The sequence below is a fragment of the Lathamus discolor genome, chromosome Z (genome assembly GCF_037157495.1).
Source record: "Lathamus discolor isolate bLatDis1 chromosome Z, bLatDis1.hap1, whole genome shotgun sequence".
NCBI lineage: Eukaryota > Metazoa > Chordata > Aves > Psittaciformes > Psittacidae > Lathamus > Lathamus discolor.
In genome coordinates this window covers 22328658-22354151 of record NC_088909.1, presented here as the reverse complement: position 1 = coordinate 22354151, position 25494 = coordinate 22328658, and the positions used below count along the sequence as shown (strand labels likewise).

Here is a 25494-nt window from a genome sequence, read left to right as displayed (position 1 = left end):
GCTTGCCAGATGAAATAGTCTCCACTCATCTCTTCGGGTAGGCTCTGTGCTTGAAGCCCAGCAAGGAGCTAAAGCTGAAGGCCAGAGGAGACACCTGCAAAGTGGAGGTGACCTTCTCCCCGAAGCGCCGCATGCAGCCGTTCAGCGGGGAAGTGCTGCTGGAGTGCCGCGGGCTGGTGCGCTCCCTCTTTGCGGTGCGGGGCTCCTGCCAGGGCAGCCTCGTGAGCTTGGACCAGGACCAGCTCAGCTTTGGAGCCGTGGTGCGGCAGAGCTACACGTGCCGGCGCGTCGTCATGCGGAACGCGGGCAACACAGGAGTCAGGTAAAGCAGGACCCCCCCGCCTCTCTGAGGGCTGATTGCTTGGATGAGGGTTGTGAGGAGCCGTAGTGTGCCCAGATAGCTCCTCTCTGCTTCTCCATCCCGCTGGAGAGTCGTGCAGCCATGGCCGTGCAGTCAGGCCCTGGCAGTTAGCAAGGGGGTACGAGCGAAAGCTCATTTAGAGATGGGTGCAGTGGGTCCTGCCCAGCCTGAAGCCTTATTGCCAGGTGGCTCAGCATCAGGCCTGAGATGTGGTGGGAAAGCCCACCAGAGACGGAGAGCCTCACGCTGAGACTTACCCTGCCTTGACAGCTCCCCGTGGCTAATCCTTCTTTCCTGTCCTTGTGCTTTCCTTGGCAAGGTTTTTGTGGGACGTGGAGAGCTTCCAGCCGGACTTTTCTATCAGCCCCACGAAGGGTTACATCAGGCCAGGGGTGGATGTCCCCTTCGTTGTGACCTTCCGCCCCTCGAAGCTGAGCCAGGCTGTCCAGTACGAGGGGCTGCGGTGCTTCATCCCGGGCAGCGAGGCGCTCCGCCTTACGCTATCAGGATCCTGCGTGGAGGCCCCTGGCACCAGAGAGGTAACGCAGCAGGGACAGGATGGGCCCCTGGACCCCACCATTTGCGCCACATCTCTCCCAGGGCAGGAACTGAAGGACACTTGCGAGCGCAGACTCGCTTGTGCCGGGGTATCCCAGAGAGAAAGTGCTGGGCAGGACTGCCAGAGTTCCTGAGCCCTGTCATTGCCTTTCTCCCCTGTTCGAGGTGTTGCTCCTCCAGTGAGCAGCTCGGTTGTCCTGGCTCTGCACTGCAGCACCCGTGCCGTGGGAGCACCCTGCCGGGCTCTCCTGAGACCCTCCCCACAGAGCCAGCCCGCTGTATCCCAGCACTGCACCCGCAGCCACACTTCTCCCCCGTGCCGGGCCAGGGGAGGGCATTCAGCAGTAGGAAGGGGCAAGGCATCTGCATCCAGCCCCTGGGAGGGGGTAGCTTGGGAGCAGTTGGCTCTTGCTCCCAAAGAGAGCATGGAGCTCCTCTTCATCCTGCCCATGAAGGAAGGGGCTGTGTGGCTGCAGATCTGTCCTTGCACAGCAGTTTCCTTTCAGGACTCCCCTGAAGTTTCCTTTCACCCAGCATGCGAAAGGCTTGTTCTGCTCCCTTCTTCAAGAACAACCAGCTTGATTTACTCCAAAAGCTGTGGCCAAAGTGTAATTTTTGCATGTGAAAAGGAAAAGCTGCTCCCTGTGCTCCAGGTCCTGGTGTAGAGCCAGCGTGAGAAGAGTGGCAAGGATTGTGGGTACGACCCAGCAGCCTCTGTACTCCTCTGTTACAGACCCTGACTTTCAGCTGCAATGTGCGTGAGAAGCAGAGCCAGACCATCCTCCTGTCGAACCCGAGCAGCGAGGCCTGGACCCTGAAGCCCATTGTTGAGGGGAAATACTGGAAAGGGCCTGAATTTATCCATCTGGAGGCCAGGCAAAAAGAAAAGGCCTACCAGGTCACCTACAGACCCCTAACCATGAGCTGTGGGAACAAGAAGCATCAGGTAGGTGAGCTGTGCCAGCGTGCTGACCCTTGTGGCATGACCCTCGTAGGTCACTCTCCTTTGGGCAGGAGGTTGGCCGAGATGACCTTTGGAGGCCCTGTCCAAGCTGAAGGTGTCCTGTGCTCTCTGTTGGAAGCTGGGTTTTGTGGTGGCTGGGGGCCAGGCACGGGCAAAGGGCAGATGGGAAGTCGGGACTGAGCACCAAACGTGTTGGAGCAGCTAACGTAAAAAGCCAGGCTTTCTGCAGGCCAAGAAATGAAGTTTGTTCTGCGTAGCTCCGGGTCGCTGCTTGTGGCAGCCCAGGGGGCTCAGAGACCCCCATGCTCAGCGCACGGGCTGCACAGGCTCTCCAAGCTCCGGGCACAACCACTTCTGCCAGCAGCACCTGGCTGGTGTCCTTCTGCAGCTTGCAGGGAGCAAGAAGGGCAAAGCTGCCCTGCAGTTTGTCAGTGCCGTCCTGGCCGTGAGCAGGCAGGTGGGAAACGAGAGAGATCTCTTGAGGGTCATGCAGGAGCTTTGGGAGGAGCCCTTCCTGCAGGTCTCAGGCTGGGCACATGGGGGTGACTGGCCCCTCTGCAATGTTTTCTGTGCCAGGCCAGCAACAAGCTCCTAAATCCAAGGGGTCAGTTCAGAAGGGCTCTGTGGTGCTGGAGCTGCCGGGTCCTTGTCGCGCTCCTTGTCCCGCTCCAGCTGGCCTTACAGTGGGCCAGGTCAGAGATTTCTGGCCTCAAGTCTCCAGGGTGCTCAGCAGATCTGTGCCCGTAGGGTCGCACGTGCTCAGCATCTCTTTAACGTACAGCCTGCGTGAGGAGTCTTGCAGCTTTCAGCTGCTGTGGAGGCAGAGGCAGGTGTCTGGGATCCACGGGCACCCAGAATGAGCATGGATATGAGCTTTCCATGGCCCATGTCTGGGGGGCCCCTGTTGTGCCAGCTTACAGGCTGCTCTCTGGTCAGCGCTGTTGGGGCTAAGGCCAGCAGGACTGAGGCAATGGAGCTCATCAGGGACGGCCACCCCCTGCCCACGGCTGTCCCTGCGTGAGCACAGGCTGGCAGGGACATGCCCAAGGTGAGTGGGGCCAGTAAGGGAGTGTTGGGATGTGCAGAGCAGCTCTGCTGCAGGGCCCGTGTTTCCTTGCTTGGCCCAGAGATGATGCCTCTGTGTCCTGTAGCTGTGCCGTGTCCTGTGGGCCACGCACCCGCTCACAAGCAGCTCAGAGCAGGTGCGACGCTGGCGTCTGTCTCCTCCTGCGCGGGACAGGGCTGCAGTCACAGCTCTGCCAGCTGGACGTGCTGAAAGCTGCCTCAGTGAGAGCCTCAGGCATGGGACTGTCCAGGGGTGCTCCAGAGCCGACTTGTCCTATTCGTTGTCTGTAGGGCTCCATCTTCTTCCCCCTGCCGGACGGGACAGGCTTACGCTACCAGCTGGAAGGAACTGCTGAAGCCCCCAGGTGTTCAGGGGCCATTTCCCGGCAGGTTCCGTGCAGGAATTCCCACACGGAGCTCATCCCTGTGTCCAACTGGCTGCAGAGACCACAGAGGTGAGTCCAGCCCAGGGAGTCTGGCCTCATGAGCAATCCCTGCAGCAGCACAAGGCAGGAAGCTTCCAGTGCCTGGAAGCTCCTTCCTGAAAGCTTTTCCCTCTCCTTGGCCGTGTCTGGCCATACCCACGTTCTGCCTGTGCAGAGCCATCCTGGAGGGCTTTCCCCCAAGGCGGGTGAGAGCCGGCGCCCTGTGCCCGAGGCACTGAGGATGAGAGGGGCTGTATTGTACCCCCGCAGGATGGGTATCCTATGGGAGTCCTTCCTGTTGACCTTCACTGCGTCCTTCTCACGCGCAGGTTCCTGGTGGTTATTGACATGCTCAAACCAGAGAACCTGGAAAGCAGTTCTGTGCTGCAGGGGTGTTCATACATCGACGTGCCGAGCTCTGCGAAGAAGGACTACCAGCTCACCTTCTTCTCCTACAAAGAAGGAGTCTACAGGGCAAAGGTGAGTGAGGACACTGGTCTGCAGGGCCCTTCAAGGAGCTGTTGGCTCACCGAGAAGCTACACGCCTGTTTTCATACCTCCACGTGCACGGGTCCTATGAAATACCACAGGTGCTTTCTCTGGTCTTGCACTCCTCCTCGCTGGGTGCTCATAGCCATTCCTGGAAGCAGGGCGCTGAGCTCGGTGGGCTCTTCCGGGTCTGTTTTCATGTGTGGAATGAGCAGCACTTCCCTTTCTGTCTGATTCAGGTGACCTTCCTCAACGAGACAACCGGAGAGTACTTGTTCCACATGGTGACTTTCAAGGTGATGGCTTCGGGACCCATCGGCACTGTCGAAATGAGCACCGCCGTTCGGCAGAGAGTGTCCTCCACCGTCAAGGTGGACAACCCTCTGCCTGTCCCGGTGACGTTTGCCATCAACTGCAAAGTGCCGGACGTCAGCGTTCCACAGCACTTTACTGTTCCTGCACAGTCAAAGGTAGGAGCAAAGCTCCTGCGGCTCACTCTGCTCTCCCTACTCGTGGCCGGAGGGGGGGCTCTTGGAGGGTGATGCCTGAAAGGGGCCATGTGGGGCCTCTTTCCGTGGTGGCAGCTCCCTGCCGATGATGTAGAGAGGGAGCAGTGTGCGAGAATATCCCCAGTGGGAATCATCCTACGCTGGTGGAGTCTGCCCTGCTGGCCCCTGTAACACGCCGCCACTGGGCGTCACGTGGCAGGTCCTTGTGCCATGTGCCCCTCATTTAATGTGTTGCTTCCAGGTGCGAGTGGCTGCAGGACAAGCCTGATCCCACGGCCAGGTTGTCTGCAGCCTGCATTGACAGGAGGTGGTGTGTGCCCTGGGGGAGCACAGGGGCTTTTTAGGGTGGGCAGCTTCTGGCATCATGCTGGAGGGCTCTGAGCTGTTGGGATCTGTCCCTGAGTGAACCGTTCCCCAGAAGGAGCAAGGCTGTGCCCGAGAGAGAGGGAGTCAGAGCGGGGAAGGCAGCCCAGCCTTCAAGCGCTGCCTGAGCAGAGCAGGGACCAGCTGCCCCCTTCTCAGGCACACGTGTTCCCTGCCTGTGCCTGACGCCGTGGCTTTTTCCTTCCTTCCTCCCAGGCGGATCTTGTCTTGGAGTATCAGCCCCTGAAAACGGGTGAGAGCACGGGGCACCTGGTGCTCCAGAGCAGCGACTTGGGCTCTCTGTCTTACAACCTGCAGCTGAAAGCCACCTCGAGCAGGCCAGAGAAGCCCGTGTATTTCCGCACCACGCTGGGCTCCCGTCAGACCATCACCACCAAAATCCGGAATTTTGCCCAGCAGGAGACCGAGTACCTCCTACAGGTGAGCCCGGGCTGCCGGGGCTCTGGCTGGGAGGCAGCTCCTCTGGCCAGCACCAGCCCTCTCCACCAAGGGGTCCGAGTGCCTCTGGCGTGGCCTGGCAGAGCCAGGGTGGCCAGGTGAGCCCAGGGGCCTTCCCACTAGTGTGGGCTTGTCCTCCCTTGCGGGCCTGTGTCTGCTGCCCTGGTTGGAGCTGCTTTTGCAGGCCCCGTGGTGCCTGGGCTTGCTTCCCGCTTGCAGCCCAGGTCTGGCAGTCTTGGGGCTTGGGTGCAGGGTTGTCCCTGCTGGGCACGTTTGCACACTTCTTGTGCCCGTTCACCGCAGGCACTCACCAGGGCTATGGTCTGGGTGGGACGGGCCAGGGCCAGGGGACCATCGTGTTCTTCCCGAGGCGCTGGCTCTGCTGTTGTGACCAACCCCCCATGGTCTCTTGTCTCCTCTGCGCAGACCGACTGTGCCGACTTCCAGACGGCAAAATCCATCAGTGCGGCACCCGCCAGCGCTGGGGGCTCGGAGCTGAACGTGGAAGTGACCTTTGAGCCCTGCCACCTGGGCAAAGCCAAGGCCACGCTGCAGCTCAGCTCTGCACTGGGCGGGCAGTACTGCATCCCACTCATCGGCCTTGCGCTGCCCCCTGAACCCCAGGGTTCCTTTCTCATCCCAGCCGGCGGAACCACCTCCATCTCCTTCAGGAACGTCTTCCCGAGGGCCACGGCGTTCCAGTATGCCGTAAAGCACCCGGCCTTCAGCGTCAGGGCCCCGGAGATGCTGCGCGCCAAGAGCAGCACCACCATCACCGTCTCCTTCACGGGCGGCCCCGCTCCTGTCACCAGCAGGCTGGTGGTCTCTTGCCCTGGCGGCTCCTGGATCTACCACCTCCGGGGCCTGCCCTCCACCCGCAAGTGACCAGCTGCCCCTGGCCCTTCCCGCCACGTTCGTGCTCTCTGGAGCCAATAAATTTCATTTAGCATCCTCCCACACGACGTCCTTGTCTCTAAACGGGAGAGGCATGAATTTGCTGGATGCACAGCCGGTGGACAAGGAATTGGCTGGATGACTGCACACAGAGAGTCGCGGTCAATGGCTCAATGTGTAAATGGAGACCAGTGACGAATGGTGTCCGTCAGGGGTCGGTGTTGGGGCAGACCCTGTTCAACATCTTTGTCGCTGACACAGACAGTGGGATCGAGCACCCTCAGCAAGCTTGCAGACGACACCAAGCTGTGTGGTGCAGCCGGCGCGCTGGAGGGAAGGGATGGCATCCAGAGGGACCTGCACATGCTGGAGAGGTGGCCAGCCTCATGAAGTTCAGCAAAGCCGAGTGCAGGCTCCTGCCCCTGTGTCAGGGCAATCCCAGGCACAGCTACAGGCTGCGCAGAGAAGTGATTCAGAGCAGCGTGAGGAGAAGGACCTGGGGGTTGGAACATGAGGCGCTTCAGCGTGCGCTTGAGCCCGGAAACCCCCTGTGTCCTGGGCTGTATCACCAAGAGCATGACCAGCAGGTCAAGGGAGGTGATCCTGCTCCTCTGCTCTCATGAGACCCCCACTGGGAGCACAGTGTACAGTTCTGGTGTCCTCAACAGAAGGACATGGAGCTGTTGGAGCAAATCCAGAGGAGGGCCACGAGGATGCTAAGGGGGATGGAGCAGCTCCTGCACAAAGACAGGCTGAGAAAGCTGGGGCTGTTCAGCGTGGAGAAGGGAAGGCGGGGTGGAGACCTCATAGCAGCCTTCCAGTATCTGAAGGGGGCCTACCAGCATGCTGGGGAGGGACTCTTGATCAGGGACTGTATCAAGAGGACAAGGGGTGATGGGCTTAAAGTGAAACAGAGGAAGTTCAGGTTAGCTAGAAGGAAGAAATTCTTCACTGTGCGGATGGTGGGGCACTGGCACAGGTTGCCCAAAGCAGTGGTGAATGCTCCATCCCTGGCAGTGTTCAAGGCCAGGTTGGACGGGGCTTGAGCACCATGGTCTTGTGTGAGGTGTCCCTGCCTGTGACAGGGTGTTGGAACAAGGGGATCTTAAGGTCCTTTCCAATCCAAACCGTTCTGCGATTCTGTTATTCTCTAAGATTCTTTGGGAAAGCACGGTTAAGACTTCAGTCGGTTCCACTTAAAGACCTTAGGCCCAGTGTAGGAGAGGATCTGGTTCAAGACCGTCTTAAGAACCTGAACGTGCACAAGTCCATGGAACCTGATGGAATCCATCCGCGGGTCCTGAAGGAGCTGGCGAATGACGTTGCTAAGCTACTGGCCATCATATTTGAAAAATAATGGCAGCCAGGTGAAGTTCCCGACGACTGGAAAACGGGAAATATAACCCCCATTTTCAAGAAGGGGAAAATGGAAGACGCGGGGAATTACAGAGCAGTGAGTCTCACCTCTGTGCCTGGTAAAATCGTGGAGCACATTCTCCTGGACAGCATGCTAAGGCACATGAAAAACAACAAGGCGCTTGGTGACAGCCAGCATGGCTTCACTAAGGGGAAATCCTGCCTGACCAATGTGGTGGCCTTCTATGATGGGGCTACAGAACTGATGGACAAGGGTAAAGCAGTTGATGTCATCTACCTGGACTTGTGCAAAGCGTTTGACACTGTCCCACACGACATCCTTCTCTCTGAATTGGAGAGATACCAATTTGATGGATGGACCACTCGGTGGATAAAGAACTGGCTGGACGGCCGCACGCAAAGAGTTGTGCTCAATGGCTCGATGTCCGGCTGGAGACCGGTAACGAGTGGTGTCCCTCAGGGAGCGGTGTTGGGACCGGTCTTACTCAACATCTTTGTCGCTGACATGGACAGTGGGCTTGGGTGCGCCCTCAGCAAGTTTGCCAGTGACACCAAGCTGTGTGGTCCGGTTGATATGCTGGAGGGAAGGGATGCCATCCAGAGGGACCTTGACACGCTTGTAAGGTGGGCTGATGCCAGCCTTATGAAGTTCAACCATGACAAGTGCAAGGTCCTACACCTGGGTTGGAGCAATCCCAGGCACAGCTACAGGTTGGGCAAAGAAGAGATTCAGAGCGGCCCTGCAGAGAAGGACTTGGGGGTGCTGGTCGATGAGAAAATGAACATGAGCCGGCAGTGTGCGCTCGCAGCCCAGAAAGCCAACCGTATCCTGGGCTGCATGAAAAGGAGCGAGACCAGCAGGTCGAAAGAGGTGATCCTGCCCCTCTGCTCTTGTGAGACCTCACCTGGAGTATTGTGTGCAGTTCTGGTGTCCTCGACATAAAAAGGACATGGAACTGCTGGAACAAGTCCAGAGGAGGGCCACGAGGATGATCAGGGGACTGGAGCGCCTCCCGTATGAAGATAGGCTGAGCAAGTTGGCGCTGTTCAGCGTGGAGAAGAGAAGGCTGCGTGGGGACCTAATAGCAGCCTTCCAGCACCTGAAGGGGGCCTATAGGGATGCTGGGGAGGGGCTCTTCATCAGGGACTGTAGTGACAGCACAAGGGGTAAGGGGTTAAAACTTAAACAGGGGAAGTTTAGATTGGATCTAAGGAGGAAATTCTTTCCTGTTAGGGTGGTGAGACACTGGAATGGGTTGCCCAGGGAGGTTGTGAGTGCTCGATCCCTGGCGGTGTTCGAGGCCAGGTTGGATGAAGCCTTGCGTGGGATGGTTTAGTGTGAGGTGTCCCTGGCCATGGCAGGGGGGTTGGAACTAGATGATCTTGAGGTCCTTTCCAACCCTAACTATTCTATGATTCTATGATTCTATGACCCTGGAAGGGAGCTTGGGCTGTCTCAGCGTTGGCTGGCAGTTGAAGGTTATGAAGGAAATAGCAGGAAGCTCTACTAGTGGGCTCCTATTAATGATGTCAGCTGTGGTAGAGCTTTTGTAAGAGGTTTCCTTTAGTTAGAGAGCTTCTGCCTTGGTGCCTTCAGCACACAGGGGTGTCATGCCTGAGGTGTCTTTGCCTGAGCTCTCCAGTTTCCAGCTGGATTCGTGGCTGGACATGGTGCGGGACATGTTTTGGAGTGTTTCCAGAGGCTGGCTGCCTGGAGAGCCAGTTAGCACTCGGGGCTCATATCCTCCCTGCCTGTGTTGTAAAGGCCCAGATGATGAGTGTTGGTTTCAAAGTGAGGGCTCCACGTTCCCCGCCAGGCAGGTGTGAGGATTTGCTTTGCCTGTGGCCCCGAGTCTCATGGGAAGCTTTTGTTTCTGGCAAACGCTGTGCTGCAAACGTGTGAAGCTCCTGGCAGCTGAGATGCCCCGGGCAGTTGGGTGGCCTTGTGTGGTGCGTGTGCCCGTGTGCGCAGGCTTAATGGGTACAAAGTCATCGACGGGCGCTCACCAGGGACAGCAACAGGGGTCACCCCAAAGGCAGGCTGGCCATGGCCCTGGTGTGGCGGGGCTCCTCGTGGGCCAGCAAAGTAGGAATTAAATGGTTGCTTTGTAGTCAGTGCGGAAGCTTTTTTCTTTCCTGCTGAAGCAGAGAAATTCTTGGCTCATCTGCGGTGTCTCCAGCAATTTATGTGTCGCTCACGGAGCGTGACCAAATGCTGCTGTAAGGTGCACTTTAGCCCTGGTGCAGGGCTTCACTGCGGGGGAGACATTGAACGCGTAGGGGGGCTGCAGGGATCCGCAAGGCTGTAGCTTTAGCAAGGCCCTGCGGTGGCCGTGGAAGCCACGTGTGGCCCTCGCCTATTGTGACGTACAGGGGAGCTGCTGCTGTTAAAGGCGAGCAGCAGCCGTGGCCCAGTGAGAGCAGGAGTTGCTGAGCCGCTGAGGCAGGAGCAGGCTTGAGCTACTGTCAGGCTCTGAGCTCTGCTTCCTCGAGGCGCTGGTGAAACCCTGCCCTAGCTGGCAAAGCCAGAGCGTTGAGGAGAGGGGCTGGGCAGCCCAGGTGCCAGCCCTGTCCTTTGCTGCCCAGGTTCCCCTGGCTGTTGGCAGCCCAGCAGCAGTTAGCTGCTGTGCTGGTGGGCAGGAGCCACACCGAGGCGTCCCTGGGCGGCTCCTGTCCCTGCAGCTGCCCACAGCTGCCGAGCAGCGCGAGGGCATTCAGGAGCCAAGGCTGGGCCCCGCACGGAGGAATCCTCCAGGAGAAGCGTGAATCACCCGTGCTCAGGTAGCGTCTGGCCCTGGGCAGGGAGGAGGCAGCTCCGCTGGCAGCAGGGATGGGGCAGTTGTGTGATAGCCGGCAGGATTTAAACATCCCTGGGCTAAGAGCAGGGCTGGGCAGGTAGAAGGGCTTGAACGGGCTCTGAAATTGCCGTGCAACTTGCAGTGAGGGTAGAGACTTGGAGCTAGGCTGTAGGTCCTGCAGCAAAGGGAGCCTTGGCTGTCTGAGGTGGGGAGCAGGGAGCCGTGGGGTGGTGGGCTGGAGGGGTGCTGTGTCCTGGTGGCTGGTTTGTCCTGCCCCTGCAGGGAGATGTGCCCGATTGCTCCGTTGTGCTCCTTTCCTGCTCCTCTGGGAGGCTGGTCCCTGCAGGCTCTGGGGCTGTGGAAGAGCCTTGCTCCAGGGCGCGGGGGGAAGCTGCTGGGCTGGCTGGGCTGTGGAGGTTGGAAGCCCTCTGGAAATAAGCGTTGTGGGGGCGACGACAGGGTTCGTTTCAAGTGAAGTGAAATCACAGCTTGGAGAATTGGAACGAATAAGGCAGTTATTCTTAAGACCCGGTAAGAAACCACTGAAACCCAGCTTAATGCTGGATCATCCCCATTAGGTTTCTCCCTTGAAAAGGAGTTATTTCCAGCTCTAAATCCCAGCTCTTGCTGCAGCAGGTCCTCCTGTCCGTAGGGCAGTGCAGAGCTCTGGAGTTTCTTGCAAGGACAAAAGGAAACGGTAGCCTTGTTTCCTGAAGCCGTGGAGGGCCCGGCACCACAAACACGTGCCGTGCTGTCGCTGCCTTGGCAGTAAAGGAATGAAGTGATTGCCTTGCTTGCAGGGTGTGCGGAGCAGTCGAGGGGCAGGGAATGGCCATCTTTGCCTAGATGCTGTCTTGCTGTGTCCAGCAAGTGCACACAGCAGAGGTGATGTGGAGCACAGGGAAGCAGGAGGGAATATCATCCTGGATTTTACGTAGCTCTGAGCTAATTGCTCATGTGCCTTCGATGGTTTCCTGCTTTTTTCCTGCTGTGGCAGCCTGGAGTGCCTGTAGGGAGCCTGGAGTTTGGGTGTTAACAAGCGAAAATGAGGGCGTCCTTCTGCATGGAGAAATGCTCTTGGGCAGTGGGGTGATTTCCTGCCTGGAAGGAGCCGTTTTTGCCAGATAATCTTTGTAACGTGAGCCAGGCAAAGTAGCCTTGAGAAAGTATAGTTCTTAATCAGAGTCTTGAACTCTGTGCTGAGTTAGTTAGAAACATCATCAGGCTCCTTGCAGAGAGGGTGAGAAGTGCCAGTAGCGCCTGGTGCGTCTGTGTGGCTCGTGGGACTGCCCCCAGAGCAAAAGGCTGTTTTGGCTCAGGGTCTGTTTGTTGTGGGGTTTTACGTCTGTGAATGGAGCCTAAATATGGTCTAATCATGAGTGAGGGTGGGGAGGCCCTGTGTTCTCCGCTTAGGAAGGATGCCAGAGGCTGGAGACACAGCTGTGTCCTTTGGGTGTGCCAGGAATGGCGAGGCCCTGGCACAGGTTGCCCAGAGAAGCTGTGGCTGCCCCATCCCCGGCAGTGTTCAAGGCCAGGTTGGACGGGGCTTGGAGCAACCTGCCCTAGTGGAAGGTGTCCCTGCCCGTGGCAGGGGGTTGGAACTGGGTGAGTTTTAAGGGCCCTTCCCTGAGGTTGCGGGGTTCCAGGGTTCCATGGGTCCAGGGTTTTAAGGTTCTGGGGTTGTGGATTGTCCAACTGTTGCTTCTTCCAGGCGACCTCTGCGACATGGCCAGTGGCAAGACCCCCCGGCCCATGAGGTCCTCCAGAAGGGCGGATGGATTCCAGAGCAGAGTGGTAGCATCTCGTAATCCGAAGCTGGTCAGAGAGGCAGAAGAGTCTCTCACCACCAGGCAGAGGCTGGCCAGCCCTCGGGAGATGAGGCGGCCCCGGGCTACCCAGCTTCGGGACATGGGTGAAGTCTCCCATCAAAAGGTAGCCTTTCCCTGCTCTTCTCCTTGCCGTTTGATGTGACATTTGAAGAGGGCACGTGCTTGTGGCAGCCTTGCCTCCAGCTTACCCAAGCAGCTTGGTGATGAGGTCCTGTTGTCATTTCCAACTGGTGGTGGTGGAGTTCTTTGTGCTGGGGGAAAGGCAAAAAACACATTTCTCCAATGAGCCATTGAAGTTCCTGGTCTGCACAAAGGCAGTGGAACCTCTGCTGCAGTGGGTGGGTTTTGCTGGGCAGAGAAGAGTGGATGCGCTTTGCCTGGATCAGTGTTCTCTTAGATGGATGTTCAAAGCTGCTTTTCTTGCAGGACTGCTCAGTCTAACACACAGTCCAGGTGGGTGGATGACTGAGGTAGGCTGTTGAGCAGAAAGCTGCCAGCAAGAGACCTGATGTAGCACATCGGTTACGGGTTGCCCCAGGCAGCACAGGAGGTGGGAACACGTAAGACGGGCGCCCAAATAACTGGCAGTGCTACAGCTACTGGGCTCGGCCTGAGCGTGGCTTTTGTGGAGAAGCGGGAGAGCTGCCTGTGTCTCTCGAGTGACAACAGTGCAGCTGGGAGAGGGGAGAGCAAGCAGGGAGGAATTATCTCCAAGTACTGCCTCTGCTGGGTCAGCGTTTGGTCTTTGCGTGCATTTTTCAGAGCTGCTTCTGCAGCGGTGTTCAAGAAACGAGCAGTAAGAGAATAGAGTGAAGCATCAACTTAAAGCTCGTGGGGAAAGGGGATACGAATTGCAGTCTAGCTCAAGTTGCCCCGTAATGCTGAGACTTCAGCTGAAACTTCATCCCCATCCAGCATTCACCTCATTTGTCTGTTTCCCACCTGCCCTGTTTCTTTCTTGTTGGCCTTTCCTCCCTGGTACTGGTGTCTTCCGACTGGTTTCTCGGGTCTGCATCAAAAAACCAAAAAGATATTTGGGATGCGTGGGACTCAGTCTCGCTGTCTCAGAGGGAAGTTCACCTGCAAATTGTTTCCTGTGGAGGCTCCTGGAAACTCCTGGGTTTTGCTTGCTCCCTGAGTGCTCGTGACTGTTCCAGCAAGCGTCTGGAGCTGAGGGAGCCCCTTAGCAGAGGGCTCTGCTGGAGGTGGGCGCTGCTTTGCCTTTTGGAGAAGGCAACCTGGAGAAAGAGCCTGCAAAAGAGCTTCTTAGCTTGAGGCTGCTCAACATGGTCCAGAAACGTTTTGTGAGCTGAGAGCGGAGGTGGGTGGGCTCCCATCTCCTAGTGTGAGCTGGGCAGATGCACTCACCAAGAGACTGTGTTTACTGGAGATCAGTGTGGGATCTTCATTCGTTAATCTTTCTCCCAGCAGCTGAAGCTCTCTCTGCTCTGTCTTGCATCTGCAGTTCTCAGCAGTTGGCCTGGAGCAGAGGTTGTTCCAGCCGTTCCCATCCGAGGTGGTGTTTGAGAACTACGTTCCCCGCCAGTTCTACATAGCGGCGCTAGCTCTGAGGAACATCGACAGGGTAAGTGCTGGGCTGTGGAGGCTGAGCACTGGGCTGGAGGAGGAGAGCAGTGGAATTCACGTGGTGTGCAGCAGAGCAAGTTACCTGCTGCAGCGCAGCGCATCCAGAATAAAATGTCTCAGCAGCGTGATTCTGCAAGATGGGGGAAATGTTGCCATGCTGGGGATTCTGCCGCTGGTTTTGGCCGCGCACTGGTGGTAACTAAGCCAAAGGAGCTTTTTGAGCCAGCATGCTTCCCCTTGAAAGCCCTGGACTGATGGGAATGTCGAGGGCTGGGCAGTGCTTGCCTGCTGTCATGCTTTACCGCGAGTGTGCACCATGTCCCGGTGGCTCCTTGGTTAATCTTGGTTTCTGGCAGGGCATGTTTCCCTCTCTCAGCCTGTTGAGCCCCCTGTGTGCAACTCCGTGTCAAAGCACAGGGCTTGAGTTTTCTCCACTTTGTGCTGGAGTAAGTTGTAACTCCTGGCATTAGCACTCCAGGCTGGGTGTTTTGGAAGAGCAGGAGAAACAGGCTGGCTTAGCAGCAGCAGTTAAAGGGCTGGACTTGAGGTGCCACTTGAGTCTCCTGCTAAGCTTAGTTCGGTTCTGCTCAGGTGTTTCTAAGCCAGCGTGGCTGTGCGTTCTCTTTGGAGAATCCCAGTACAGGCAGGGTAATGTGCTCCTGAAGGTCTCCAACTTGAACGGGAAAGATTGTGATCCTGTTGAGATTTCCTACGAAAAATGAGCAGGGAGAAGTTGAGAAGTGGCAGCAATTTTGTTCTGCTCTGCTGTAGAGGGGGAAATGGAGACCTTTTGAATTTCAGCTGGGGAAACGTTTGCTCCAGTGAGACATGTGCCAAGAGCAAGCTGGTGGGAAAAGACAGGAGGGAGGAAAGGGGCTGAGTTCAATGTCCTGTCGCGGAGCGCTTTCTTCCGCACAGGGATTCTCTTGGTACGTAAGAGGAAGTGTGCTGGAAGCAGAGAAAGGTGAGAAACAGGCGTAATTCAGGATCCGGTTGTGTAAGAAAGAGCAAGACGTGTGTGTGAGAGGAGGGCACAGCGGGGAGCTGGGGGGGAGGTGGAAGTGTGCAGGTGAATTAACGCCCTCCTCAAATCTCCCTGTTGGGAGAAACAAAGGAGGGGACAAAAGGAGTGACACCGTCAGGGCTTAATGTAGCGGGAGGAACAGCAAGAGAAGTCAAAGTATCTCCTGAGATAACGGGTTTTACAGGGACGTGGTAGAGCATGGAAGACCCTTTGGCAAGGAAGGATGAAAGTATGGTCCCTCAGTTACTCCCAGAGAGTACTGTGTCATTCCTGGTGTAGCTTGGGCATACTGGGAAGTTGCAATGTGGGTACCTATGCCCAAGGGACACCACTGGTGTGGTTCACAGTGACTTTGGGCAATCTTTGCTGCAGGTGTGCCCTTCGCTTATTAAAATGGGCCTCAGTTTCTCTTTTCCTACTGCTCTGCTTCGTTCCCACTGTGCCTTTTGGCTTCAGCTGCTCCCTCATCCGTGCAGCTCCTCAGAATGTTTGCCTTTGCCAAGTACCAGCAAAGAGGCAAACAGTGAATTTGCTCTATTCGTGCTTCCCAAGTGGAAAACAACACCTGCATTGATGTTGGTGCCATTCCCAATAAAACGTAAGAGACTGGTAACAGCTGCAGCTTGGGATTTCTATGCCCTGTGAAGGGGAGGCAGTGTGTGAACTGTTGATTTTACCCAAAATGAATCAGTTGTGAAGCTGGTACAACCTCAGGCGTCAGAGAGCCCTGGTGTAAAAGGCAGATGAGCTCTAAGGAAAACCCTTGGCATATTTAAATGCACAAAGATAGAGATGCTAATCCCAAGAGAGTTCATTATGTTCTAATTTTGCTGGGTTTTGGTCATGTCCTGGAGAAAAGGAACATTGTGCTCTGTCTCACGAGTTTCCCACATTCCTCGGAATCCTACTGATGTATCCTGCGTGGTAGCTGAGGTTGTCTGCTCCCTAAAACTGCAGCTAGCAGCAATGTGTAACAGAGGCAAAGTGTAATCGAGCCCAATAGGTGCTCTGTATTCACTCCGATACGGAAGTGCTGCACTCTGTGCTTACTGCTCTTGCGTACTTGCTGTCGAATTGCTTTCCTGTCTTCAGGCTGCTCCTCAGCACCCTCAGAGGCATCCTGGGTGGCTCTTGCTGAAGATCTTTGCCACCTGGGCTCACGTGCCAAGGGACTTGGCGACCAGAACGTGTGGCTGCAGTGGGAAATGGGCTCCTGGAGCTTGCTGCCCCAGGGCATTGGTGGGAGCAAAGGGTGTTTAGAGCGTCCAGGGCTGCCTTGGCCATGGGTCACCAGGCTTGGGTCAGGGGTGCAGAATGAGCCTCCATTTTTTCCAAGGCTCGTCGTGTTCATCAGTGGAGCTGCCTGTCATTCAAAGTCTCCTTGTTATGCTTTCTGAGATGAGATTGGGTGCTGGGGCGTTGCTGCCTGTGTGCTAGAGAATGTCTGTTTGCTGTCTCCGTGCCTGTGGTATGCATCGTAGAGGCACGTTGGGTGTTCTCATCTCTGCACCAGCCTTTCCTTGTATTACGCATCTCCCTTGCTGCTTTGCAGCCCCCTTTAAATTCTCTTAGCCATCTGCCTCTTCCTGGGGTTGTTCTTTTGTCTTCCTGCGCTCGTCCTTTTGCTCTTGAGGTAAGCTTTTATTCTCAGGAAGCCCAGAGTGTCTGTGGTCTGCTTCTCTTGCTGGTCCACCGCCATGACTAGCACCGCAGCTTGACCACCCCGCTCCACCCTGGTGTGTCAGAAGTGACTTCCTTCCCTCCCCGTGTAACGCACGCTGGTTTGCCTTCAGATGATACATTCCCCCTCCAGAGGTATGACTGCATGGATGTGTGCAGGCAGAAGCAAGCATGTTCTTTGGGCTTGTTGAATATGCAGGTGGCTTGAGGTACTGCATCTCCTTCCTGCTGCCTTCAGAGCAGGGCGTGTTGTTCCTACTGTCTCTGTGCTGCAGCTGTGTAGCTCAGCAGAAGGGATTCAAGTCCACTCTCGTGTGTTACGTGCGTGTAGCTTCAGAGCTAAAAGTGTTTTGGAAAGGTGGTAAGGAAGGATGTCACATGGCCTGTCCTGGTCCCTTCTCATGTTTCCACAAGCGACAAAATCCTACTTGTGTCTTCCCTGCAGGTTCCTCGTCTGCTGAACGTCATCCTGGGGAACTCTCCTTACTTCGAGTTGATCAGCCCGAGTAATGAGGACTATAAGGTAGCACCGGGCATGTCTTCAACCTACCGCATCCTTTTCAGACCTGATGAGGACAAGGTGAGAGTGGAGGTCCCGAGAGATGGCGCCTTGAGGGGAAGGTGAACCTGCAGGGCTGGGTTCCAAAGCAGGCGTGTGGTGTGGGTTTTGAAGAAGTGGCCTGCGTTCAGTGGAGTTGCACTGGATCTAGACCTGGGGGAGACTCTTTCCTGGTGGTGAAGGTTGTGCTCCCATAGGCTGGAGGCTCTTGCCTGTTTCAGGCTGTTTTCCCCTTCAGTGGTGGAATATTTAACGTAACGTCTGTTGGCTTCAGGGCTGAGAGTCTGCTGCCTGTGCACGGCCTTTTCCTCATCTTCTGTTTGCTGCTTAAATGTAGTTCAATACTCTGGCCTACCCTCGGGCAGCATGCCTGTAGAAACTAAAGAGGATCTGCCCCATGGTCCCTGGCTGCCCCTGCTTGTGAAATAATCTGTAATGAAAGGCCATGAAGGTAAAAAGTGCATGTACATTACCGAATGCTACTGTGAGAGTCACAGAAACCAGCAGCTCTTCTTCTGCCATGGGCATGGTGCTAAAGGCACTGTGCTGAGATTGTTTCTCTCCCTGCAGGATTATTTCGACGAGCTTATCATCATCACAGAGAGGGAGAAGTTCTTTGTGCCTATCCGAGCCATAGGTGCCCGAGCCAGCCTGGACTTCCCTGAGCAGCTGAACTTCTCCGAGTGTCCAGTCAGGTTCAGCACCCAGAAAACTCTGCTGGTGCGCAACGTGGGGAAGCGGGAGGCTTGCTACAGCATCACCACTCTGAGGTAAAGGAGCTCATCCCTTGCGCAAAACGCTGTTGCGTGGTCATGGGCTTGTAAACTGTGAGAAAAAGGAGGCAGAGCATCTGAGGTGCTGGAGATGGGCAGGACACGTGGGGTTTGCCATTGCTTGCAGTGTTTTGAGAAAGCTCTGCAAGCAAGTTTTACACTGCAGTGGTGTCTGCAACGCAGCATCTTGCAGGTCTGATGCTGTTGGGTTGGAAGAGGCAAGGTAGGAAGGCAGCTTGACTGCTGAAGAAGGTGCTGTGTGGCAGAGGACAGTTCGAGGGGCTCAGGTCACGGATCCCAAACACAGCCTCAAGAAACAGGCAAGCAATGAGCTGGTGAGAGGCACCACCACAATAAATACCCAGTGAAGTCTAGCATCTATTTGCAAGGCGCTTGCCAACTACTCTACTGGGTAATAGAGCGTGTGTTGAGAGCTCCTTGACAAGGGTTTTAAGAGTTCCCGAACTTCGGCAATGAACTATTTCAGTCCCAAGTTGCAATAAAGAAATGGGAAGCATTAGGAAAGTTTTAAGTGAACTACACAAAAAAGCAGAATTCTGAGTAACTGGATTGCACGTGTGCAGAGGTGAAGAGCTGAGAACTGAGATCTGGGTGCAGAGTGTGGGGGGCTGGGGTCGTGTTATACCGCGGGATCTTCTGAGGTCTGGTTCTCTTTCAGCAGGGAGAGTCACCCGCTCTATTTCTGATCCTGGATGTTCTGGTTTTCTTGTACCGACTGTGGTTTGCTTGCTCCTTGCTTGCACAAGTGAGCTGAAGCGAACTAGACTGCAAACTTAACGGAGGGCCCGGGTCTCCCATACAGTCCTGATCTCTCTCTTTGTGTTGCAGCCCTTTCTCTGTGGATCCCTCCATTGGGACTCTTGGCGTTGGAGAAGCGATGGAAGTCACGGTGGAATTCCACCCACCAAAGACCGGTGTTTATACGAGTCCAATGATCGTTCACTATGACACAGGTAAGCGCGTGGAGCACCCTCCGTGTGTCCTTCGAACCAGAGCGGTGTCTGCGCTGTCTGTCATCATCTGGTGGCTTCATTGTCCTGTTGAATCCCTTCTGCAAGGTTCCTTCACGCTGAGTAGAGCAAAGCTCCCCTGCTGGCTGCCAGATATTCCTGTGCTGGAGTATTTCAGCCTGTAACAAGGCAGGCAGATCTTCCTGCGCACGGTGCACCGGGGGCGATGGCGAATATTCTGGGTGCTCCATTGCAGAAGAACTCACAGCAGGGAGTCTGACTGAAAAGGAGATGGCTTTTAACGTGCAAGAGAGCTCTCTGAAGAGCCTGCAACCTGTCCCCTAGAGCTCTCCTGACGGGTCATTGCTTTTCATCCCGATCTGTTGTGTTACAGTTCCTGGGAAGGCCTTTGAGGTAGAGACCCTCTTCTTGTGATGTGCTGCATGGGTACAGTTGGTGCTGTGCTGAGAGCTGGGCCATGCTGAGGACTTGTGACCAGGAGGAGCAGTAACTGTGGCAGCGGTAGCCATTAGGGTGCTCTGAGCTTTGCTGTAGCCTGGGAATGATTCTGTAGAAACCGCCTTGTTAGCAGCAGTTCTTTAGTGGTGAGGTTTATGAGCAAGCTGCTGCTAGGGCTGGCTGGAGTCAGTAATGTGAGGGCGCAATGATGCCTGAAGGTAGGTCGTGAGCACCACCTTGGAGAAACACTTTGAAATGGCTGTGCTGCTGTGCGTGTTGCTCTGGTGCTGGAAGTAAGTCTCCAGCCTTCCAGAGGACACTTACCCTAGTGAAGGGACTCACTTCTCCGGTGGTGAAGTGGTAACAGCAGCACGTTTGACAAGGAAGAATGTGCGGGCAGTGGTGAGGCACCTGGCTGTGACCGTAGCAGGAGCCAAAGAAGGAGTTGGCAGATGGATCCGAGGGCCCAGTAGCAGCCTGTTGAGTGCAGAGCTCAGCACCGAAGCTGCTCTGTAGTTTCCATTGTTGTTTCTGCCCTTCTCCATTTCATTTCAAATGCTCCCGCTTGGGTTCTGAGATCAGAGCTATGCCAAGTATTTCAGGACCAGGAGATGAGGATGACACGACACTGGGGGCATCTCCTGCCTGCAGGAGACCCTGGGCAAGGCATGGCTGAGGTGGCGCTCCTCAGTGTCACTGAGTGACTTGGATGTAGAATTCCCTGTGACCTGAGTGGGATGGCAGCCCAAAGGGCACCCGGGCACATCTGAAAAGATACATCTCCACGAACGTCCCCCAAAATAAGGTGCCTAAGGTGGTGCCAGGACATCCTCATGCTGTAGCATGTGCAGCTGTCAGGATATGCTAAGTGTCCTGATCCGGGGAACTGCTTATGCAGCTCAAAACTGCAGCTCTTTCTTCTGTTGCCTGCAGATTGCTCTGTTCCTTGTACTTCCGTCAGCAAGTGAGATGAGGCGAGACTTGCTTTTGCTTTGTTCCAGGTGAAGATGTTCACAAAAGCCTTTGTGGAACAGCCGTAAATGTCAACATCAGGCTTGACAAGAGCTCCTTGACAGTTGAGAAGACTTCTGTCACGCTGTCAAAGCTAAGCTCCCTGGTCATCCACAATCAGAGTGCCATCACGGCCCACTTCCAGTGGAAGCGTTTTGTTGATCAGGAAGAGGAGGAGCGGCAGAAGCTGAGGTTTGTTTGAGAGATTCGTCTCAGAAAGATAGATGCCCCAGGGGAAAACTAACACACGGTCTCAGAGGGCTGTTGGGGCTTTTGAACGGATTAGGGCACGTAAACCCATGCACAGCGTGGAGCTTAACCCTTGCCATTGCAGTCCCAGCCGTGCTACAGCTGAGGATGATGTTTTGGGGAGAGAAGGTTGAGTGCAATCACTGGATTGCCTGAGAGGGCAAACTCACGTTTGGGAGCGGCAAACTATTGAGTTCAGAGATCCGTGCACTACGGAGGGTCCATGAGGCTGAGGAAGGTGTCAGCACTCGGTACCTGGGACTGCACTGAGCAGTAGCACTGAAGAGCTGCAGGTGGCACAGCTATTGTGATACTCAAGCAGTTTCTTCTTTGATAAGCTGGCAGGCTCCTTTTCCAGTCACAGGCAGGGTAGAGTGCTTGGTTGGCCCAGAAGGTGGAGGCCGTCCTGCCGTAGGCTGGGGAATTGCCTTTCAGTGTCCTGGTTTCTGGCCCAACGAGCTGTTTCTCCCCTTCCTCATAGGCTGGGCAGATGTGGAGGGCTCTGCAGGGAAGGGAGGGCAGCCAGGACTTGGAAGTGCGTTTGGGCTTCAGCAACCTGTGTCGTCGTGGTGCTGAGAGATGGGGCAGGTTCTTCCAAGGGTGTCTCTGGCGAAGCTTTGAAATTGCCATTTCAGGCAGCAGAGAAACACTCACAGCCTGGGGGGATGAACTGGAAATGACACTTTAAAGCTTATGTGACTTGGGCAATCCTTGTGCGACTTTTCAGGCTCAGATGGGTGCAGATATACGGGAGTTAGTCTGAACCCAGAGCTGATCAGGAAACTGCCTTGAACTGCAGCACTTTTCAAGGGCTTTGAGCACATCAAGTTCAGCGTAATTAGGTCAGAAATGCCTCAAAGGCCAGAACTGGTTTTCCACTGTTGTCTGTTTTTAATGACACAGTGTGTGAGTTCTGTGCAAACGCACTGAGTTAAAAGAAAATCTCGTGAGCTTGCCTTGATTCTTCCCTGGACCATTTCTTTAGCATCTCTCGCCACCTGCCTGTCTCGGACTGGACCCTGGGTGATCCTCTGTCCCCTCAGAAGCCACCAGCTTTCCCCAGAGTTCACTTCAACCTGATTTTTTATGTATGAGACTTGCTGTCGTGCCAGTCTCTGTCCTTGACTCTGAGCACGACGCTTGGTTCCTCCTTACTCGTAGTTTTGGGGATGGTCCAAGGCCACCGTCCTGCTGTCAGAGAAGCTTTTGAGATCTCAGAGGAGAGAGGGCCTTTTCCTGAGAGGAGGCAGTGCAGGCGCCTGTGTTGGGATGTGACCCCAAAAGACATGGCCCATTAGAAGGTGTCCCTCCTGCAGCGCTTTTGGGGATGTGATTCTGGCCTGCTGACGGAGCTTGAGTTGAGGGCTGCTCATGCCAGTGTGTGGAAGCCCTCCTCATGCACAGCATGTGCGCGAGGCTCAGTGTGTGTGCAGCAAGTAACGTCCTTGCCTGTTTCCCTTCTCTTTGCGTTTGGATTTAGCTGGGTGATGATCGTTCACATGGCGTTGCCTCGATTTGCTGCACATGGAGCTTTCCCCTGGTCCCCCAGTGCTGTCACCCGCTGGTTCTTCATGGCCAGGGGACTGGAGCGTGAAGGGGGGACAGCAGTGTGCCAGCAAGGAGCAACCGCTCTGCAGCAGTGCTCCCCTTTCATCTCCCGCTTGTGATCTTTAAACACTAGATTGATTTCTGCTGCAGCCGCCGATAAAGGGAGAGGTTAAGTGCATCACAGCTCTGCAGTGGAGGCCAAAACGAGGGAAAAGATGAGGTGGTTCAAGATTCCACGTAGGGTTTGCATTCAGAGATGTTGGTCCTGACTTCTTTACTAGGTGATGCTGGGCAGAGTCCCTTCGTCTCTTGGCACCTCTGTTTTCATGCTCAGAAACCCATTTGTGTCACTGAAGTGATGGGATGCCCAAATCCGTTGCTTTGCTTTGGAAGTGCACCGGGATCCTCTGGTGGAAGGCAGTGCAGATACTGTCTCCTCACCCCTGTGGGTGCAAAAGGGAAGGGGAAAAGTGTGATGCTGGTAACGAGCAGCTGAAAGCCAGTTGCTTCTCCCCTCCCAATGCAGGAGGCTTTTTCTTGAGGGCTGCCAGCTTTAAGAAACCTCTTGTTAGCTCGTCAGTGAGGAGTAAAACTCCTTGCTGTGCTGGGAAGAACGGCAATAATGGGATCCATGTGGGAGCCTGTGTCTCAGGGTCAGCCCTGTGCTGAGCTGCTGCTCTTCCTCGCCGAGTGCTTTGCTGCTCGTGCACTGACACGACAGGCTTTGCAAATCTGCTGCTTATTCAATTATCTGCTTGGTTCGTCTCTCCCATGGCACAGGCTGCAGAGGCTGGAAGAGGACAAGCTGGTTGATGTTCCTGCGGAGCACGGGCTGGTCCCCCCTCTCAGAGAACACCCTTCCCTTCCCATCTGCAGCTCCCAGAACCAGGGGACAGAGGTGCAGGGAGGCTCCATGCCTTTCTGCAGTGATATTTTCACCATTGTGCCCATGGTAAGTGATGGCTGAGAACCTCCCTTCCTGCTGCTCCTCCTCCTTCTCATCTCTGAAGGAGGTCCCTTGGCAGATCCCACATCAGCTGCTTGATGTGCCAAGAGAGGAGACATCCGGTTTCTGGTGAGGCTAGGGGCACTTGTTGCAAAAAGCATTTCTGAACAGCGGCAAGAGCCGACCCCAGGCTGGGCTCTGCTGCAAGGGCTGTGAATTAAGGGCACGTCATGAGTGTCCTCACAGTGTTCAGAGGTATCAGTTATTCTCCGTAAGGACACATTCCCACGTAGCGCGCGGGGGTGAAGAAAGGACACTGGTGCACTGTTAGTTCACATACTGACCTGCAGAATGCAATGGTCCTGGGTGGAAAGGAGGCCAAATTGAGCCCAAGCACAGCAATCCCTTCCTAAAACCTGGATTTATACCACATCTGAGACTCCCTTCCAGTGTCGTCTGTGAGCCTGGACACGAGGCTGGCAGGTTTAAACGGGCTTTTTGAGTTCTACTGCAGATAGGCAGAGAAAACTGCTCACTTTCCTGGTGATGCCAGCAAAAACCCCATGGCCTTCAATCAGCCAGAGCCTGCCTTCTGAGTATTTGCATGGTCTTGAGATGAAGAATGGCTGCTGTCTGAGCAGCGCAGCATCCCTTCTCATCTTGGAGTAAACCCTGGAATAATCCCAACCTCTTCTTTCTTTTACAGTGGGTGAAAGTAGTTTATTTTTTCTATTTTGTTTTCCGAGGAAGGGGCTGCTGTTCTCTTCTTGGTTGCTCCTGCAGCCCATGTAAGGCTGAGAGGTGCCTTTCCTTAAACCAGTTGCAGGAAGTGAGAGCCTATAGAAACCAGGGATGCCTCCTGAAATGTGTGGCAGGGCTTCCTGGGACTGTGCACCAGTGCCAGGATCCTCTGTGAGAGCAGCAGAGAGTTGCAGAAACTGGTAGCGTGGCCCAGACTTAAATCCGTGGGCAAGAGCTCAGTCTCTTCTGAGGGGAACAAAATGCCCCTTCCGGGTGCCAGTAAAGGCGAGGGACTTTGGAAGCTGCTGCTTCCAAGCTCTCCTATAAATGCTGTTGACAAGCGTTGCTTGCTCCTTGCTCTTTGCTGATGCTCTAAATAAAGGCTTCCAGGGCTGCAGTGGAAACAAGAATGTGATGTTTGAAGATAAATGGTTTGCTGTCACTTCTGTTTCAGGAGGGAGATGTCTTGCCCAATTCTTCCCTTGAAATCAGTGTGATCTTTCAGCCCAAAGAAGCCAGAGTCTACCAAGAGACAGTCTACTGTGACATCTCAGGTACAGCTCTTTCCTCCTGCTCCTGTTCCCACAGAGGAGGTAGAAACACTCTTCCAGCCCACTCGGACCTCATGTAGTTCTGGAGGGCTCAACAGGGCAGTGCTGGCACACGCCGCTGTCCCCGTGGTTCCCGGTGGTCTCCTGTCGGAGGCCATGGCTCAGGATGCCTGGCTCTGCCTTCCTGATCCCAGAAGTGACCAAGCAGTGAAGGAATAAGCTTTCCCGCCATGGCTTTGCCAGCATTTGCAACACAGCTTTAGTGAAGGAGCACCAGGCCCCTGCAGACCAGTTACGTCCAAGATGAGTCTTTGTGGCGTGGCTCTCTCCTCCTTCTCGTGCTGCTCACTTTGTGTGCAGAGTAGGCTGGGATGGCAGTGAGAGCTCATCCAAAATTTGAGCCAGGATTCAGGCACCTTAGGCTGCTTCAGTGGCTGAGAGCAGCCTTCAGACTGAAGATCTTGTGCTCTGTCATCTCTAGCAAATTTAAGGGAAAGGACCCACCTTGGAGTTTAGCTGTAAGCCTTGAGGTCTCGGTTGCCTTTGCACCAAGGGATGTGCACGTTAGCAGTACATTTATGGCTTATGTGATCTGCTCAGTGAGAAGGCTGGTTTTCCATGACTGGAGAGAGCGCCTTCATCGGGGACTGGAGAGATAAGACAAGGGCTGATGGGTTCGAGCTTAAACAGGGGAGATTAGTTTAGATGTACAGAAGAAATTCTTTCCTGTGAGAGTGGTGAGGCACTGGAAGAGGCTGCCCAAGGAAGTTGCTCCACCCGTGGCAATGTTCAAGTTCAGGCTGGACGGGACTTGAAGCAAGCTGCTCTAGTGGAAGGTGTCCCTGTCCATGGCAAGGGGTTGGAACTGGATGATCTTAAGGTCCTTTCCAACGCAAACCATTCTGTGGTTGTCTGAGACACCGGCCCAGGGGGTTGGTTAGAAATGAGAAAGCAGCCCCAAGGCGTATGTCCTGAGGGACGAGATGGGTCCCGTATCTTCTCCTGGAGCATCTAGAGCTGGTTCCATCCAGCCCAGGGACCGGCAGCAGCACTGAGACAACCTGGAAAGTGCCGGGTAGCAGAGGGAATTGCACTCACAGAGATTTCCCTCCACAGGCTGTGAGACCAGGCTGCCCCTGTGCATCAGCGGGGAAGGCGTCGGGCCCCAGGTCCAACTCAGCTGTGACCAGCTGAGCATCGGGGAGGTGACTGTTGGCTCAAGCCACAGCTACAGGGTGAGCAGGACGGGGCGCAGGGCATGGGGTGGATCCGGATGGCTCCCGGGCAGCAGCGAGCCTCGTGGA

The 25494-nt window shown here is 55.4% G+C and overlaps 1 protein-coding gene across 1 annotated transcript in view; it reads left to right on the top strand.

Annotated features, from left to right (window-relative positions):
• Window positions 1–25494, top strand: part of LOC136005850 (hydrocephalus-inducing protein-like) — an 85354-nt gene that overhangs the window by 57084 nt on the left and 2776 nt on the right. The window contains exons 35-40 of the mRNA XM_065663743.1: window positions 213–322; window positions 1667–1865; window positions 3644–3781; window positions 4102–4332; window positions 5818–6008; window positions 18564–18688. Coding sequence (XP_065519815.1) covers window positions 213–322; window positions 1667–1865; window positions 3644–3781; window positions 4102–4332; window positions 5818–6008; window positions 18564–18688 — 994 coding nt within the window. The remainder of the gene's footprint in view (window positions 1–212; window positions 323–1666; window positions 1866–3643; window positions 3782–4101; window positions 4333–5817; window positions 6009–18563; window positions 18689–25494) is intronic.